At 40.6% G+C, this 20,469-nt stretch overlaps 1 protein-coding gene across 3 annotated transcripts in view; it reads right to left on the reverse strand.

Annotated features, from left to right (window-relative positions):
- Nucleotides 1–4,660: 4,660 nt before the first annotated feature.
- Nucleotides 4,661–20,469, reverse strand: part of LZTR1 (leucine zipper like transcription regulator 1) — a 51,505-nt gene continuing 35,696 nt past the window's right edge. For 2 of the 3 annotated variants that reach the window (XM_042465630.1, XM_042465628.1), the window contains 4 exons: nucleotides 20,078–20,227; nucleotides 18,146–18,251; nucleotides 14,377–14,457; nucleotides 4,661–10,248 (listed from right to left, as the gene is read on the reverse strand). In XM_042465630.1, the coding sequence (XP_042321564.1) occupies nucleotides 10,132–10,248; nucleotides 14,377–14,457; nucleotides 18,146–18,251; nucleotides 20,078–20,227 (454 nt within the window). In that variant the 3' untranslated portion in view covers nucleotides 4,661–10,131. Of the gene's footprint in view, nucleotides 10,249–14,303; nucleotides 14,458–18,145; nucleotides 18,252–20,077; nucleotides 20,228–20,469 lie in introns of all 3 variants that reach the window. The other variant, XM_042465629.1, reaches the window with a different exon arrangement.

The following is a 20,469-nucleotide window of genomic DNA, read 5'->3' on the forward strand; positions in this document are numbered from 1 at the left end:
CCCACCCTGCCTCCCTCCCTCTCTCCCTGGGCCCTCTGCCCTCAGTCCCAGCCACCTTGGGGCAACTGGGGCTGCCTCTGGGGAAAGGGCCTGCCTGCCTGCCTCTCTCTCCCAAAGGGATGCTGTCTGGGGAGGAGGCTGCTCTGCTCTCTGCTGCTTCCAGCCAGGCGGGGCTGCCTACCTACCGGGCCGACGGAGGTCTCCCCAGAGGCGCCCAGCAGCAGGGGAAGCAGCAGCAGCAGCAGAAGCAGGGAGCCCCGGGGCTGGGCAGCCAGGGAGCCCCGCTCCATCGCAGAGGGGCCCATCCCTGCACCTGCTCCGGCGGCAGAGCAGGGCCCCGACCGACGCGCATGCGCAGCAGCAGCAGCAGCAGCACCCTGGGAGGTGGGATGAGGAGGATGGAGGAGGACAGGGACCAGGAGGACCAGGCAGCCCACAGAGGAGGGCCTTGCAACGTGTAGAAGCAACCAATGTAAACAGAAATGCCAAACCATGCTGGTCATGTTCCGAAGACATTACTGGAATTGAGACATCTGGACATGTCCTGGGCATCCTGTCCTCCTGACCACAAAGGAGAACAAGGCACCCCAGAATGGAGGGCCTTGCAATGTATAAATGACCCAATGTAAAGAGAAATGCAAAACCATGCTACTTAAGTCATGCTCAAAATGGAGGACCTTCCAGGGGGAAAAATGAAGGATCTCAATGGATGAAAAGCTCAAAACACTCACAGAAATATGAATTCATGCTTCTTAGGATTGTAATGGAGGACATTGTTGGAATTCCTCTTGGACAGAAGGTTGAAATGGAGGGCAGGTCCTGGAAAAGGAGGACCTCTGGTCACCCTGGACCACATGTCCTAACTGCAAAGGAGGACAAGGCACTACAAAATGTAGGACATTTAAGGAAATGGAGGACCTTGCAAAATTGATATCTTTCATTGGCTGACCAAAATGCACAAAAGACTTGAGCCAATCTAGACAATGAGGAAACTGAAATACGTAGTCAAGGAGTTCTCATGCGTAGGAGGATCAAACATTGATCAGAATGGAGACTGCAGTTAAGAAATTAGAAGAAGACTAAGAATGTGGAGGGCAGCTATGAAAGAACTAGAAAAGGTCTACGAGAGAAAAGACATACAACTGACCACTAAAGTTAGAATTGTCCAAACGGTTGTATTCCCCATCACCATGTACAGAGGCAAGAGCTGGACATTTAAGAAAGTGGCTAAAAAGAAAACTAGTGGATTGAGAAGTGGTCTTGGAGAAGGTGCTGAGGATACTGTGGATGGCCAAGAAGACAAACATAGGGGCCCTAGAACAGATTAAACCTAACATCTTCCTGAAAGCTAAGATTATCAAACTGCGGCTGGCCACTTCATGAGAAGAAATGACTAATTGGAAAAGACAGTAATGCTGGGAAATGTGGATGGAAGTAGAAAGAGAGGAAGATGGCCTGCTAGATGGATGGACTCTATTAAGGAAATCACAGGTATGAACTTACAGAAACAAAGCAGGAGGATAGGGCATCTTGGAGATGTCTCATCCACAGGATCTCCATAAATTTGCGATCAACTGTAAGGCAGTTAACAGCAGCAAGCTTTTGAAGCTCCACTATCTTCTTAATCGGGAAAAGTTATTAATCATACAGGAGGGGGGAAAATAAAATACAATGGTGGTGTTAGTCACAAGCTTGCATTTTCTCAAAGTCTTGTTAGTGTGTTGTTCTTTGGAGGGATCTCTATGCAAGCGGATCCTTCCTCCTTCAGCCATGGCCACATCACACAAAATCCTGAGATCTGTAGTTTGGTTAGGCACCAGTACTCTGGCAGAGAAAGCTAAAGACTTTGAAAACTACAAATCCCAGGATTTCACAGGATAGCATTACAGCACTTAAAGTGGTGTCAAACTACATGATTTCTACAGTGTAGATGCACTCCAGGTTATCTACCCTTGCTTACTGAAAACAAAATCATGGTGTGTGCTTCAAGTGCTGACAGTTAAAACGGACACTACACCTATTATTTTTTCCTTAACAGATTCTATGGATGCTTCAAATTTCAGTGATGTAAGCACATTGCCTCATTCATTAAGGTTTATGAGATATCCAGATGTTGTGTCTTCAGTTTGTAAGTGAATGTCCCCATTGTTTCTTCATAGCAAAGAAAAATCCACTAAGGAAAAGATAAAATAGCTCCATAATGTCTTTGAACTGTGGGTAGTAGTAGCCCTGTCTAGAATCACGTCTGGGGAAACAACAGGCAACAAATTACTGTAGGGCTGCCAGTTGAAGAAGCTGTAGTCAGAACTACACATAAATTTCCATTAATGAGGGTTTTTGTTATTATTATTCCATTTATTTATATCCTGCCTTCCTGCCAGTACAGGGACTCAAGGCAGCTCAAGTAGATCTCAACCCATGGTAAACTTGTGGATATCTCCTTATCCTCCACTGTTCTGCTTAGTTTCTGTAAACTCATACCTGTGATCTCCTTAATAGAGTCCATCCATCTAGCATGCAGTCTTCCTCTCTTTCTATTTCCACCCGCATTTCCCAGCAGTATTGTCTTTTTCTAATAAGTCATGCCTTGTCGTGATGTGTCTGAAGTATGAGAAACTCAGTTTAGTCATCTTGGCTTCCAGGAAGAATTCAGCCTTGATCTGTTCTGGGACCTACTTGTTTGTCTTTTGAGCTGTCCATGGTATCCTCAGCTTTCTCCAGCACCACATCTACAATGAATTTATTTTCTTCCTGTCCGCTTTCTTGTGGCATGTTAAAAGCTGTATCTGGAAGTAATAGTTTACTATTACTATTATTAAAGTTTACTATTAGTTCCCTGTGTTTTGGATTGCAGACTTAGAATCTCTTTACCAACTCATTTATTTCAAAATAACAAAGGATGATCATCCTTACAACATGACTCTCCTTCATTACAACCAACCAAACAATGCAGGGCTTAGATGTTATGAATGTGCAAGATACCAGGAAAAAAGCCAGAACTAACCCAGATTCTCATAAATACTATTAGATTCTGTAGACAGATTGTCTCTTATAAAACATAGTTGCTTTCATAAAGATGCAGTTTCTCACTTGATAGAGAGTATTACAGGAAAACTAGTTTATTTTTACTTGGATGAGGCATGCATGCGTTAGCAGGGTGACCACACATCCTCCTTTTCCAGGACATGTCCTCCATTTCAACCCCTCTCTAGCAACAATTTCAAAATCTTCTGCATTTTGAGCATGACTAAGAAGCATGAATTTGCATTTCTATGAGGGTTGTTACCATTTACTTTGTAATGTCCTCCATTTTTCTTTATGGTCCTACATTTTGTGGTGCCTTGCCCTTCTTTGCAGTTAGAACATCTGGTCAGCCTACATAGTAAGTTTATTGTGATCATGACAGATAAGTCATTCTTTCTGAAGTATTCTGCCAAAAAAATACAGAAAGATCAAGTATACAGGCCACCTCCCTGCACTTTATTACTAAGAGGCAAGGTTGCCCAAACCTAAACCACACACAACAGCAACAGCATCTGTTGTGACCTCCTAATTATTAATGTATTTTGGAAGTCTTCTTGAACCAATATTTTCTAGATGCATCAAAATTAGAATGAACTAACCTCATAGGACCATCTCTAAAGTTAAACCCTTCTTCAAGTAAAACACCCTTTGAATGTATGGTTCTGTGACAAAACCACCAAAGTATAACTACTATGTGTATTGAACTATGTAGGGTTTTTTAAAAATCCACTGGCTTTATGGAATTTCCTTCCACTGTTTATTTAACAGAGTTCCAAAATTATAAATCACAAATAAGAAAAGCTGTCTTATTAATGAAACTTATAACTGCTATCACTAGAATGCCTTCTGTACCTTACAAAATTCAGGACTGACACTGCCATCAGGGACCAGGTGAACAAAACAGATTTCTTTTTTAAAAAAGGAAATGATTTACACAAGTCAATCATCCATTTTTAAACAGTAGGTTGAGACTGCTTATGCATACTTAAACTAAATACGCCTGGTTGTCATTTCCCATATTTTAAAAATCCATTCCAGCTAATAATCCCTCAGTACCCTTTTACTCAAACCAGATTTTCTCCACCACATCCAGTCCCTCACAATGAGAACATATACCTTCCTGTATCTGCCTTCCTCTGCCTCCTGTCGTTTCTAGCTTTTAGGATGATTCACTTTCAAGGACTTGTCCTTTGTCCAGATTCTTTATCTGAAAACTTCAGGGGCTTGGCTCTGCAATCTGCACGAAGCTTCACCAAAACCTCACCACAGAGCTGCTTTCCTTGGCTTTTGTCAAGAGAACTTTCTTCTTCCAAGAGGTATTCTGCTCTGATGTATTTCAGCCGATTAAAGTTTCATTGTAAAAGCTGTTTATGTAAAAAGTTGTTGTAATTACTTGAAAAATGCACTTTTCTCTTTTGTTTTCATATTTGTTGTAAACTATCACAATAACATTCTATCCTGCAAGGTATATAAGCATTTTAAAACATTTGTTTCAGTTTTAAATAGTGTAAAGATCAGTCTTTGTATGTAATGTTTTTAAAACTGTTTCTTTAAAATGCCTTAAGTTGCTTCCAATTCTGTTGTATCCTTTTAAAAATGGGTTGTTGAGCATCCTGAACCGTTTGGAGACATCTTCTTAGGGTAGTACATCTGTATTTATTTATTTATTCATTCAATTTACATCACACTTTTTCCCCAGCAGAGGACTCAAGGCAGCCGAGAACATGAATTAAAACAAGGTACATCTAAAAACATCTTAACAATAAAAATTAATTAAAAAAAATATACAGGTACATCCCAGTTAACAAAATAGATGTGTTCTTGCACATTATCCTTAACAGAATGTTTGGTAGCAGAGACAGAAATAACATGTGACAAAAAAGAAGAGCAGCTTAACATGTTTCAGCAAACTGTTCATTCAAAACTAACAATATGAACACATGAAAGAAAACAGCTGGGTCAAGGAAGCCTAGCGTCAGTAAACAAAAACATTGTGAAACTTCTAGCTAAGAACTTTTCCCCCCAAGATGCATCTCCTTTTCTCACGATTTCCATTTTGGTGGCCAAACTTATAGATCAAAGCTTCTTTTTTTAACATGCTGGGAGTAGCTTGTGAGACAGGCTTATCTATTTTCCTGTATTCTCTCTGTTTTGTGAATTGTCCAGTGCTGGGCCTGAAGTACCCAGCCCTTAATGGACCATTAATAAAGCTGGGATGGATTTGCAGGAGATACCCAGTTCAGTATCTACTAAACTGGATTCAGGAACTTCAGGGAGACAGACATCAATGGCCTAGAGAAAGTGGCTGAAGGTGAGTTATAGGAGATATAGTGGAATAAAGAAGTGACTGTTGTTTTATTAAACACCTCCTTTTCCAGAAACATGCATCTTCCTTTTGAACATTGTGTCTATGGCAATCACAGAGGAGTATGAGCTAACTCCTGCAGTACTGTTAGACCTGGAAGGCTTGACATATTTTCCCCCAAGGTGGCCCAGCTGTGTATACGGCATCAGTGCCCGTATCAAAAAATAGAACATTCTAAACATTTCCTAAGTTTCTGCCACCATTAGGTATTAAGTTCCAATAGCAATACTTCTTTTATAATGCCATAACTATATCATATTTTGTCACCTGCAACTTTCAAATAGTTTAATAGGGTGCATACTATCCTCCTTCATGCATCACAGGCACAATATATTTAACACACACTACTTTATTTATTCTCTTCCAACTCTATGATTCTATGATTTATACCTTGCCCTTCAGCCAAAAAAGTCTCCGAGGGCAGCTTTTACCCAATGTTAGCTTTCATCAGACATTTATTAATAAATTGAATGAATCTTGTGTTTACACAGCTCATAACAAAGACCAACTAAAGCCAATGATATAAAGTATTACTTGTTATCAGTGAAGTCCTGACATGATCCCCAAAAGATGTATGGGAGGAAAGTAAATTAGAGTCCATTTACAATCAAAAATGGTATGTTAATTGACTGAAAAATGGAACTTGGACACAAGAATAACTGATGTAGTACCCAAGTTGCCTAGCATGATGACAACATTTTGGCTGGTCTCTCTCTGACATTGTTATAATAAAAATAGAGTATGAGCAAAAAGTGTATGAACAAAAAATGAGAAAACACAAGGATCTTAGGTAGTTATTTTTAGCAATTTATGTAAGTAACACAAAACAACCTAGGAGTCAGAAATATAATCACATTAGTATGCAAAGGGATCTTGCAGCACCTTCGAGACTAACTGAGCAAAAGAAGTTGTAGCATAAGCTTTTGTAGGCTTGGTCTACTTCCCCAGATGCAATAATCTAGGTTGAGTATCCAGTATTAACACATGCTGTTTTACACAAGTCATTGTTCTTCATCTGAATTCCTACCTGTGCATATTTCCTATTTTTATGCGACTGCAAAAAACTTGTGAAAATGCATACTTTTTCTAATTCAGGAGATCCATAGAGATTAGTTATCTTTGTTTATCCATAGACATTAAAGAGGTGATGCTGGGCAAGAATACTAAATATCTGGATTCAAAAATTTGCTCTTTCACCAACTCATTAAAAGGACTGGCTCAAGATACCTTGCTACCTGATGTAAAAGCTAAAATGGTAGCCACTCAATTCCATATAATAAGACAACTAGCAGATGAGTCTTACTTCAGCATTAGCAAGAGGACTACACCTTCACACAACAGATTAGGTGAAATAAGGCAGGTTACATGGTACACAGAACCCAAGAATGTACATTCACACTAATTATGAAAACCATCTCTATAAGGTACTGAATGTTCCTGATATTCCTTTTATGAAATTGGAATGTTGTTCATGACAGTTTCAAATATTGCATTACATATATAATCACTGACTCACCTCACCTCAAGATCAAGAGCTGTATATGTAAGTGAAAGAGTCATTAGGACACTTGAGGAATGTCAGCAACCTTGTTCATACCACAGTTAGCAGTCCATACCAGCATTAAAAGTAAGAGTTCCTCAAATTATGGTTTTAGGTAATAATAAGAAATAAAAAACCAGAAATGCAGTTTGCAAAAAACTGATTTGGCAATATCAGTTACTACTACACTGGAAAAAGCTACAATTCAATTAAGAACACAGTAAGCCCTCTTTATCCACAGATTTTTCTTATCCATGGATTCAAACATCCACGGATTGAATATACTGAAAAAAAGTATTAATTACAAACAGAAAACCTTGATTTTCTATTTTATATAAGGGACATCATTTTGCTATGCCATTGTTTTAATGGGACTTGAGCATCCACAGATTTTGGTATCCACGGGGAATTCTGGAACCAAACCCCAGCGGATACCAAGGACCCACTCTAAATGAATATAAAGTAGAACTAGTGAACTAAATAGTAACTGAAAAATGTAATCAACCATTTTATAGTCATCTCAGTGTTAAAGAGATCATATTTTGCAATGACATTAAATTGCAATTAAACCTGTAACTACTAATACATTCACTCCCTAATTTCAGTATAGACTGTTTAATAAAAATAGTAATATTGAGCAGAATAAAGAAATTAAAATACTAGGGTACACTCTATAGATAAATTATTTATTTTTGAAAATTATGTCAAAATAAAAGCATGGTGGCAGAATTAGTACTGTGGTCATTCTCTCTCAGGAAAAAAGACTGTTTCTTAGAAATTAGCAACCAGAAGCAAAAGATGGGTGAAAAACTGCACTACCACAGAGGCCAATTTGTGAAAGAAATAAACTGAAAAGGAAAAAAAAATCTAAAGTTCACTAATAAATATATTATTAAAATTAGCTCCAAAATATTATTGAGGATGAGATTTAAGAAAAGCACAGGCATGCAGCCAAACAAGATGAAACTGCTCCTAAAACAACTTATTACAAGGATACTTTTCCCACCCAGCCTCAAGACCACTATATGAAGGTTCCAGAACCAGTCTATGTGGACACAGGACAATCCTATTAGTTCTGAGCGATATGCTCTTAAAGTATTACTGTATAAATAGGGCGCATTCTTAATGTATATATCCAGTCTTTCATGTGATAAGTGTATTCAAGTAAAATCACAGAAAATAGTATGATATTCGCCAAGAATTGGAGAATTTTAATAGTTACTGAAACCCCATTAAAGGAGCATGTCAAATATTCTTAACATGGTTAAAATTGTGCAGTATATCTAGCATTTCACAATGCAAAATTTGTTTCTGAGCCAAACTGAAGAAGAGAAAGGTTTAAATCCAACTGCTAGTCCCAACTACAGTAGACTCACTAAAGTAATGGGTTATGTAATGGGAATTGATCTAGTTCCACCAATTCAATGGGTATATTCTAGGTAGGACTAACATACTGAGATTTATGTCTGTTCCATCCACAGCAACTCTTTAAAAATGCTGATACCTGTGGCTCCCAACAGTACCTCAGTGCATATTAGCCCAAATGCCTATACCTTTGAAAACTTTCCTCTTAATTTGGCAATCCCCTTTACTAACAGAAGTGATCCAAAGGAAGATATCACAAGGGTGAACAGATGGGCATGAAGAAGTGCCCACAATTGAGCCCTGAGTGGCACGGGACTGCGGTGATTGGATGGCCCACTCTGAAAGTGGGTCACTGGCAAGAAGCACTTTTTCAGCACTCCTTTTTCCTGCCTGAGGGGGGCCTCAGAGCAGATTCCAGCTGCATCAGGGGCATACGTTGTCTGCATGCTTCACCCCCAGGCTGGAAGTCACACCTCTTGGCTCATGTGTTTTGGGCCATAATTTGTATCTCCTTGGCAACCACATATTAAGTGGGAACGTAGCGACTAAAGGTAAGAGCAGTAGCTACAGTCATGTGGACATTTCTGATTCATATTACAATACTTCTGCTCTAATAAAGTTTCATGCATAATCAAAAATTGAAAAATAGACTGCAAGAGAATTTGTTCTGATAATGTCTATCTATTCTATGCTAAGGAACTGAGGTATAAGAGTCCTACAAACAGTAGCAAAGTTTAGACCATGTGACCCTTGTCTATCCAGCAATGAGTTTTAATTTAATCATTCCAAGATATCTCCTTCCTATTAATTCCCCAAAATATATTTGTACTTCACTAAAAGGCCTTCTTTATTAAGATATATTAAAAGAAAGCAGCACAATGAGAGCATTGAAGACACTGGGGAGGGGGAGACAGCAGTCCAATTGTAACCTTTTAAAAATGTTTTAAGTTGTTACTGACATACAGAGAGTTTCTTCATTGTCTTTTCTTTTCTTTTTTTAAACTCTGGGAGACAGATAAAGAGACATATTTTATTCAAACAATGTCCATGTGAATCTTTCAAGCTGCACTTGTAATTTAACTCTGTGAGATGTCAGGAATTAATATTCCCTAGTTAAAGTGAGATGTGAAGGGTTTCTAAGAGTACTCCATATTCCAGTATGCATTTATATTTCTTTGCCACTCTACATTTTAGGAATATATTCACATTCAGCATATATGCATACAGCAGACATGTACAGAAAAAGGGAGAACAAATCAGTGTTTTCAAGAGGGTCTTTGGTAACACCTGCTAAGAAACTGTGGGAAAAGAAGCACACCTTGTAGTAAATGAATACATGATATTTCCATCTTGTCAACAGAATTTTCTCTGGTGTACTGCATTTATTGTTACCTGAAACTATCTCAAGCAAACACTGTCAGAGTCTTTTCAGCTTCTATTTCCCAGTCCTCCAGATTCAATGGAATCAAGTCAGGCATCAGAATGGTACAGATGGGGAAAAGGAAGTAACTTTTAAATGTTATGATAAAATCATCTTGTGGTCCTTCGAATTTAGAGAAGACATCTTAAGTAGCAAAGAATCAAATCAATATTCTTGACCGATTAGTTAGGCTCCATTAGCAGGCCCAAACATGCCAGGTGCTGCATACCATCTCTTCTTTGCACTCTTCCCATCCAATTCAGGTACAACTGTTATCCTTAGAAAGCCATAAACTATTACCTTCCACATTCAGAGCCTTCCATATTTTACAAGGATATTTTCAGCAGATTAGCATGGAATGGTCACAAACTTTAGAGAAAATGACTCAAATGTGCAAGATGTAGAATACTGGAAATCTTAGATATCTGAACCAAGCTCAGCACACTGCTTGTCTGATATGTGGTTTGCTAATGATTCTATGATGTCAAGTAGGAGAGGCTGACTGAGAGATCGAAGATTTGGCAACTTGGAAACCTTTACAAAGGGGAAGAGAAAAAACACACACTAATTATCACTGTGAATCCAGCCATGCTTGAAACTTCCACAGTAATCAAATCCACATGTTTTACAGGCTGCATTGTAATCTAATAATATCAATTGCAACTTTTTAAGAGGAAAAATTCAGACCAGTTGTTTAGCTGTAGAGTTTATTTAAAAAGTAAAACGATTTTCACTGGTGTTTTTGGAATAGCTCTGATCTTATACTTTCATAAAAACTGTTTTATGAACTGTATCTAAAATGATCATGAATGATCAAATTAGTAGCGGAGACAATGGATACAGAAACTATCTTTAAGTAGATTATTATAAGGGCACTTGAATAAATTATAATAAACATATTTGATTTCACTCTATTTTTCTAGAAATACGGTATCTGCTTTTTATTTTTTATTTTTGCTTGATGCACTCCACCAATGGAATTTTAAAATAATAGTGTCTGATATATTTTAAAAGTACACATAAGAACACTTTGCACTTGTTTTCTAAAACCACAAGAACTTAAACAGCATAAAGGTCCTTTTTGTAATTCCTATGTATAACCCCTCAAACTATTTGCAACTGAAATATGAAGATTCACTCCCACTCCAATATTAAAAATCTTCTGAAACCATAATTTGATTGTGAACAGTCACTTAAAATTCTGAGCTATGTTCATAATTTTCCAACCAAACTGTACAATCTATTTTACTGCAGTTCAATTACATCTGAAACCAGAAAAGCCCACATTTTTTCCAAAAAATGCATAAAAATAGCTACATTTTGATTTGTATCAATGCCTCATGCTTGTTCTTCAAACTACATGAGTAGATAAAAGTACTAATGCAGCCTTCTCCAATCTCATGCCCTCCAGGTTTTGGATTTTACCTCCCATGGGAGCTATAGTGCAAGACATCTGGAAGGTACCAAGTTAGGGAAGATCGTAGCAATACATTTAAAATGGTATATTGACTGTAAATGGTTACCAGTTTCATCTACCATTTTATGCATGAAGAAGGAATAAAGCTATTCAAGGGACATGTAGCAACTCAAGAAATATACATTCAGTCTACATTTAGTTTTAGAAGCTTTGCAAAAGCATACAGTAGTACTGCAAGAGAAAACAGAGCGCTACTGTTAATAGTAGCTGAATTCTGCAAGATAGTGAAGAGGAAAGAGGTACTGCATCATACTGTAGGGTTAAATCTCTGACTCAGAAAAATTTCAGAACATACATACCAGAAAAGTTATTTAAATTTAATACTGAATACAAATAGAAACACTGGCTGATATTCTACACTGGGCATCTCAGTGCTGGGTATCACAAAATCATGGAGTTCTTTTCTCCTTTTCTCCACCATTCCTCTTGCAGTCCTCTGCCCCACTCAAAATCTGCTCCAGAGGGCTTCCTAGCTTTCCAGAGAAGGTTTCGAAAGTGCATGGGGGAGGAAGAACTGCCCTCTCTCCCAGTTTTGTTGACAGAAGCCTTTTTGCCAGTGGAAGAATACAACTGGATCCTTGCTTTTATATTTTGATTATTTTCTTGCTGGATCCAAAGATATATCAAAATTGAGATTTTATTTTTTTTAATCATGCAAAACTGGCCTAATATTAATATTAATATGTAAACCTAACATAATGAAATGTGCAGGGGTAGCTGAGTCGTCATTTAGTAAATTCAAACAAAAATCCATCAAACAGTGATACATTTTTGGCCAATCAAAATGCACAATATACTTGTTGCAAGCTTACTAACATCTCCAATTTTCCTCCTGTTTGGTATGTGACATCTTGCCTGATGAAGAAGCCAGTGGAACTTGGAAATCTTGCAACAATTATATTGTGCATTTCAGTTGGCCAATAAAAGTATCACTGTTTGGTGGATAATGAAATGTGTTTTACTTATTGTAGCACAAGGAATTTTAACATTGCAAAAATACTGCATTTTCCGGCGTATAAGACGACCCCCCCAACTTTTTCCAGTTAACGTACATCAAATAAAAATTAAAAAAACATCAGGTTTTATTTCACTATAATTTTCATTCAAATGCTTATGACATGCAGGTACTTAGCAGGAAAACTTGTTGTATACAAAGCCTGCTTGGATTGGTCAGCTCTCTCTGTGTGCCCAGCCCTTCCTGTCTCCAAGACTATCAGAGTGGTAGCACAAACATGGCTGTTTTTTTCCATACCCCGGGCGTCCCGGACGCCTGCAGCTTGCACTGCCCTTCACTTACATCTTTCCAGTGAGGCGCCCCCTCACCTCATCATGGGGACTGCGTTAAGTCACTTCTTTCCACAAATCCTGGTTAGTGGGTTTTCTTCTACTGTACTTGTACAGCACCGCACTTGCTGCTTTCATACGGTCGCTACATATGGTGGGGATGCATCCGTTTTTTAGCTCCCCCCACTATATGCGGCGACCGCAGATTCTCCAGTCCGGCTCGGAAGTTTTAGCACCTGCCCTATAAGACGACCCTGACTTTTGAGAAGATTTTCCTGGGTTAAAAAGTAGTCTTATATGCCAGAAAATATTTTTAAAGATAAAACTTCCTGTCTCTTGATTCTCACCTTCCTGAAGTTAAGTATAAATGTAATTTGGATGAACTACTTTGCAAGAGACTTCAAAAATCAGTAGAAAAAGAGATTTAAAATGCCAGGATCATAGAGAAAAATACAGCGAGCCCTTTCCTTACGGGGGGATCCATTCTGGACCATCCCACGTAAAGAAAAAACCGCATATGCTGGAGCCCCATTAGAAGTAATGGGGCTCATACCCTGGGCATGCACTCCATTACTTCTTCTGGGCACACCAAGGCTTTTTCCGGTGCAGGCTTCCGCATATGGCACACCCGCATATAATGCGGGCGCACTGTATGGATTTGCAGTGAGCCTTAGGGGTAAAACAGGCTGCCCCTCACAAAACCAGATAGGGTCTGCAGCAACCACACACCGTGACCCCAATCTACCTTTTTGCCAGCCACAAAGGAAGTGGCAAACAGCTGTCCCTGGCAAAAAGCCGGCTTTTTCACCTCACTACAGCAGGAAGCCAGCTTTAAGGCACTCCGGTGGTGTGCAGTGTGTAAATGCTATGCCACCAGAGCACCTGGAAGCCAACTCACATGTGGATGGCTGCCCGGCTTAAAGCCGGCTTCCGGGCGTCTTGAGGGCATGCATCATCTGCACACCATGCCCCCAAGATGCCCAGAAGCCAGCTTTTTAGGCTGGTCCCTTTCGCCCCATAGCCACATTGAAAGCTTGGATTCCTCCTGAGATGACAGATGTGCACAACCAGTAAAGTGCATGTTGTCCGTTTATTTCTTAAAGTAGTCTCATTTTGTTAACCCATCCATTTTCAGAACAGTTAATTAAAAAGAAGGCTTTAAAAATGTTTCTTGGTGGCACACAGATAAATCGATCAGCACAACATATATTTGCTTCCACGTTAGCTTTAAACACTGTACTCCTACTGCTGTAACTCAAATCAGGAAGAGAAAGGTATGTCTGGACTAAACACAGCAGAGTTAATTCAGTCTCACTGTGCTTACATCTTATGCATTTCTTTACCCTCATCAGGCTCACAAAATGGGTTAATGGAAATCTTGACTTTGTTCTCTGAACAGGTGATTCCCCTATTCCAATTCCACATCATAACGTCCTATGTTTTGAGGGCAGATTGTTATACAGTCTATATGAGGAAAGACGTGAGCTTTGGCAAACCAAATCCTCTTTGGAATTTCAGAACCCAGTGGTGTGTATCTTGACCAACAGTGTAAAAATATTGATTTCAAGAAATATACTTCACAGTTAGCTGAGAGTTCTATTTGAACACATTACCGGAAAGGACATTATTTGCTACGAGAGCAATACTGACCATTTCAATAAAGCTGAACAGTTGACAGTTAAAGACAGACAACAGATAACATAAGGGGCACTGTAGAAACTATTCAAAAGTTAATTATATTAACTATGTATTTGTCACTATTAAAGACAGATAATAAAAGCATAGCATATAGTCCAAAGGGAGGAACAAGAATGAAATGGCAGACTACCTTAAGCTGTTTTCAACCATGGCAGAGAAAGGGGACAGCAGATGCCCAGAACCCCAGAAAACATCCAACCAACCTTGGTGAATTGGTGAACAATGATATGCAGGCAATGTCTCTTCATATCCAGAGCCTGAGTCTTGTCAGCTGCCTCTAAAATCTGAAACAAAATATTCAAGGTTCTGCATGATTATTCTCTGAAAAAATGTAAATTTAAATATTTAAGAGATGTTATAGAGGATTATCTTTTTCAGCTGAGACAGCAATCTCTATGAAACTGAGTACTAACTGTCCACTTTCTTTGGGATTAATTTCATGGACTATATCACATATTCATATTTTTGAAACCTACAAAGGATTTGCTTTCTATCCTATGGAACATCTGAATATATTCCCAAAGCACTTTCTGGCATTACAAGAATCAATTTAGAACTTACAAAATGACGGCGACTCTGTTGATGCCCTTACCGGTATTTGGAATACCGGTCTCTCTGGGGCTATACACAGAATCGCTCCCAAGTGTCCTCTCAGGCCTGCTTCCAATCGTAAGCCCTGGTATACGGAAGATCTCCGGGCAAGGAAGCGGGTTCTGCGACGGCTAGAGTGCCGTTGGCGGAAATACCTTCGCTTAGACGACAAGACTCTCCTAGACCGACTATTAAAGGACTACGGAGAGGCAGTGCGAGCAACAAAGAATTCGTTCTATGGTGCTCGCATTGCGTCCGCGGAATCGCGTCCGGCAGAGTTGTTCAGGGTGGTCAGGGAGCTAACTCAGCTCCCTCCCGCCCTGAACCAGATCCTTGAACCTTCTAAGGCCTGCTGTGACTTATTTAACAACTTTTTCGTGGATAAAACTTCTCGTATAAGCGAAGGTCTGAACGCTGACATTATCGCAGAACCAGAGGTAGAAGTGTCCAGAGCCTCCGTGGACCATGTTATACTGGATCAGTTTGAGTTGGTGAGTACCGAGGATGTGGACAAGATCCTCGGAAGTGTTCGGAAAACAACCTGCTCTCTTGATCCCTGCCCCTCGTGGTTAGCGGCCCAGGGGGGACCGGTAGTAACCACTTTGTTACGCCGGATTATCAACACCTCTCTCAGGGATGGGCGATTTCCATCGGATCTTAAATTGGCCATTGTAAGACCGATCCTAAAAAAGCCCTCCCTTGACCCCCTGGTACATAATAATTATCGGCCTGTTTCCCTGCTACCATTTTTTGGGGAAGGTGATCGAGAGGGCGGTTGCGCTCCAGCTTCAGTCGGTCTTGGATGAAACGGATTATCTGGATCCATTTCAAACTGGCTTCCGGGCGGGTCACGGGGTTGAGACGGCCATGGTCGCCTTGGTCGATGATCTCCGTCTGAGTGCTGACCGGGGAAGCGTGTCCCTGTTGGTGCTCTTGGACATCTCAGCGGCTTTCGATACCATAGACCATGGTATCCTTCTGGGACGCCTGGCTGAGGTGGGGATCGGGGGCACTGTGCTCCAGTGGTTCCGGTCCTACCTCTCTGGGAGGTCCCAGATGGTGCAGCTGGGGGACTTGTGCTCCGACGAGAGGCCCCTTAAAACCGGGGTCCCTCAAGGAGCCATTCTGTCTCCCATGCTATTTAACATTTACATGAAACCGCTGGGAGAGATCATCCGGAGACATGGGGCGCGGGGTTATCAGTACGCTGATGACACCCAGATTATTTTCTCTATGTCTCCGACTGATGCAGTGACCGGGGATGGCGTCTCTCCTCTCGAGGCCTGTCTGGGGTCAGTAATGGACTGGATGAGGAAAAACCGACTCAAGCTGAATCCAGAGAAAACGGAGGTACTAGTGATAGGTTCCCCCGGTCCAGGAATGGCTGTGGTTCCACCTGTCCTAAACGGGGTCACGCTCCCTGCGAAGGACTCTGTGCGCAGTCTGGGAGTGCTTCTTGATTCGTCGCTTCATCTGACTGCTCAGGTGAATGCGACGGTCAAGAGCACCTGTTACCAGCTTCGGCTGATTCGCCAGCTGCGCCCATATCTGGACCGGAGGGACCTAGAAATTGTGGTACATGCTCTGGTAACTTCGAGATTGGACTTCTGCAATGCACTCTACATGGGGCAACCCTTATACCAAACTCGGAAGCTTCAAATGGTACAGAATATGGCAGCCCGGCTGGTCACTGGTGCATCCAGGACCAGCCATATAACACCTGTACTTAAAGATCTTCACTGGCTGCCCGTTCGCTTCCGAGCTCAATATAAGGTGTTGGTTATCACCTATAAAGCCCTAAATGGCTTGGGCCCAGGATTCCTAAAGGACCGCCTCTCCCCATACAATCCGCCTCGCACCCTCAGAACGTCTGGGCAGCAATTGCTGAAGGTGCCTGGGGCCAAGCATGCTTCTACGTCTAGAAGGGCTTTTTCTATAGCTGCCCCAGCCCTTTGGAACACGCTGCCCACTGAGCTCCGCTCATCTACCACCCTGGCCCAATTTAGGAAGGATCTTAAGACCTTCCTATTTAAGCAGGCATTCCCCGATTAAGATCCTGTGGGCCTCCCCTCCTCTTCCGTGGCCATGAGGACGGGCGACGGGGCTTTTATTCCTGCTTTTATTTTTATTGTATGGTGTTTGTTGTTTACTGTTTTTAATTGTATTTGTGTGCATTCGTTGCACTTTTGTTAGCCGCCCTGATCTTTCTGGAAGGGCGGGATAAAAATAAAGATTTTATTTATTATTATTTATTACAAAAGCCTAGAAAGAGAAAACTTCCAGGTTCTTCCCCTACATACAAAGGAATAGGATAGTGTAGCCCATGGGAGCCTGAGGCTTGCCCTGGTGCTTTCCTATAGAGCTAAACCATGGTTCAATGTTACATCTGAACTGAAACAATGTGACAAATACTAGGATCATAAGTATCAGATGGATACAACTGCTGATGATTAGCAGTAGCTCCCTACTGATTCTTCACTCAGTAGTAAATTTGGGACTGCCCTTCACCATTTGAAATCATTTTGTGGCCATGTCTTCTTCCTTCCTTGAACTTGCCAAGCTTGTTCAATACACACAAGATCATTATGTTACTAACCACGGTATAATATTCCACTTGGTATACTGCAAAATTTCCTACACACAAGTGTCTTGCTTTTTTGTATAAGAAACTGATAAACTAAAAAGGGGAGGATAGGGAATTAGCCATAATTATATATTTGGAAGTTTCCCACCCAAACTAAGAGGCGTTTATCATATGCCTTGATTTAGATCAGGGTTGGGGAATGGTCATCCTTGACATGTTACTGGACCACAACTCCCTTGCTGTTGACTAGATTTGATGGGAGTTCTAGTCCAGCAACATCTGGTGGGGCAACACATTCACTATCTCTAATTCAGAACATGCCATATATACTTAACAATGTCACATGAATCATGTCACAGGAGTACAGTGGTACCTCGGGATACGAATTACCCAGGTTACGAAATTTTCGGGATACGAAAAAATCCCATAGGGAATTATTGTTCCGGGTTACGAAAGTTTTTTCGGGTTACGAAAAAACTTCGGCGCTATTTTAAAGGGAACCGCGGCTTTTCCCCATTAGCGCCTATGGCATTTCGGCTTACGAAGGCTTTTCGGGTTACGAAAGCGGCCGCGGAACGAATTAAATTCGTAACCCGAGGCACCACTGTACAGAAGTTTCTGTTTAGGAAGAACAGCATTTAGTTTTCACTATGATATGGCCATAAAATTTATCTAAATATATGAATTAATATATCAAGTTAAAATTCATGGACTTTTAAACTTATTATTTCCCACAGAAAGAAATATGATGAAAATAAATTTCAATTAGTTGCAAATTGATCAATGACAACTATTACCTGTAGCACATTTTCCACAGTAACATTCATTTCCAGATTCTGCTTACAATATGCTTGGAGTCGATTATTATAGAATCCATAATAATAAGGAGCAGCAAAGAGGTAGCTAAAAAAAGCCAGTTAAAGAGAATTCATGATTCAACTTGTAAGGAACAAAGGAACCATAAACCTAAATGGAATAGCAATAAGGACAAACGGAGATTTGACCTCTGCCTGTGTTCTCTCTAATGTATTATTGTTGTAATTGCAGTTGGCTCCCTTCTTGAAAATTGTCTTTGGCTCTGTGCCATGCATAGCACTGCCATTTAAACTATGCTACATATGCAGCAGCTGTTACCCAATTTTCTGTAAACTCAGACACTCTGGAAACAGATAGTGTAAGCCAGAGGAAAAGGCATAAAACTGGTGCCCTTCGAGAGGATCAGTTCTTAGGTGAACCACTGACAATTTTGATTCCTGGGCACTGTAACCAGGACCTGTAAAGCTGAAGGGCTGGAACATTTTGATTAGTAGAGATGCCATCATTTGTCATCTTTCACAGGTTCCTCTGAGCTTGGCTGCAGTCCTCACAATAACAAAAAGTGGGTGAGTGGGTGGCACAGATTTTGCCAGTGATACAGTAGTGTCATGAGCTATCTCTGCTGAAATCCACAGCATTTGGGGACAGCTTGGACTTGAATGAGCAATTAAGATTCTTTTGCTTATATCCCAAGAGCAAAGACCTGCTTCTGATGAGGTGAAAATTGCTACAGCTACAATTGGCTCTCCACATTCTTGGGGGTTAGAGGTGCAGAATCCTGAAAAGGTGGAAAAACCACAAATATCCACATCATTCCCCTTCATCTTGAGGACAGTGCGAGATGAGGGGTGCTACCATGGTGGTTGCTCACTGTCATCTGTTTCTTTGCCCTTCCATCTCTGCCCCTTTCTAGCCTTCTAGCTTTGCCAGCTAGCCTTCGCTGCTTGTTTCTCTGCCCGTCCCTCTCTGGCTTTTTCTAGCCTTCTAGCCTAACTGGCTAGCTTTCACTGCACCTCCTTGCTGCCTCCTTCTCTATTCCTACTAGCCTTTACGGCTTCTTCCTTTATCACTTCCCCTCTTGTCTTTCTTTGCTTGCCCTCCCTCCTTCTCCCGTGGCCAGGGTGCATGAGGAGGGAAAGAGCCCACTTTCTCTTTCTTTCTCTCTAGTTTGCTTTCATCCCTCCTGCTCCTCTGGACAAACTCAAGAATAATCAAATCCACAAATGTTAAAGCCATGAATGAAGAGAGTAAATTGTAGTTTGTTCATATGGACCAACACAGTTCTCTACATTTTTATTATTTTGGGGATATATAGACAGTATCATGAACACCTGCATTTCACTGTACCACTGTTCCTAAATAGGGTGGGGCTAAGGAAAAACAGTGAGCTGGATTCAGACATACCTCAATACTTGAATAATACTTGAATAAAAGGGCTTCTTTCATTTGCAAAGGAAACCAGGACCCAATGGAGGTTGAGTAAAAAAACAAAAACCCAACCATGCCCTATTTTATTTTAAATGAGGACACGACTAAAGCAGGCATCCAACAAGGCTCCACTCTGAATTATGAGGTGCAGAAGCAAGAGGGGAAAAAAAACTTTCACCTGATCTTATTGCTCAATCAGCTCAAAGCATGATCTCTATTAAGTTAGTTATGGTTTCTGCTTAACAAACAGGAACAGATAGCTCTTCCCCTGAAATCCTATTATAGCCTTCCAGTCTCATTAAAGCTTCACCCTGGATGCACAATATATTTCCTACTGGCTCACCCAAGTATGGTTTTGTATGCTTCAGAAAAATGATCTGGAAATAGTACAACCCAATATTAAACTCATCTTTGTGTTAAGTATATTTTTATGCAGGTATAAAAGGAAGCATCAACTCCAGTGTATCAAATCTGATAAAGGATACAGGGAATCTTCAGGAGGCATGTTCACTTCTCCATAATAAATGTATCTTAGCATAGACTCAAATGCTTGCTTGCTTGGAACCATCTCACCAATGGAAATATTAACTTGTCCATCTTCTGGCATAAAAGAACGAAACATGGCTTCAAAATAACTAGAAAAAATACAAACATGTTATTGGTTAGAGAACTGTGCTCAAAGAGTCATCAGCAATGGCTGTGCTTCAAATTGGAAGAATCTCAAGTGGAGTGCCTCAGGGTTCTGTTCTAGAGCCAAACGCTTGTTATCAGCTTCGGCTGATACGCCAGCTGCGACCCTACCTGGATCGAAGGGACCTTGAAACTGTAGTACACGCTCTGGTAACCTCTCGATTGGATTTCTGTAATGCGCTCTACA

Source organism: Sceloporus undulatus, chromosome 4 (genome assembly GCF_019175285.1).
Source record: "Sceloporus undulatus isolate JIND9_A2432 ecotype Alabama chromosome 4, SceUnd_v1.1, whole genome shotgun sequence".
NCBI lineage: Eukaryota > Metazoa > Chordata > Lepidosauria > Squamata > Phrynosomatidae > Sceloporus > Sceloporus undulatus.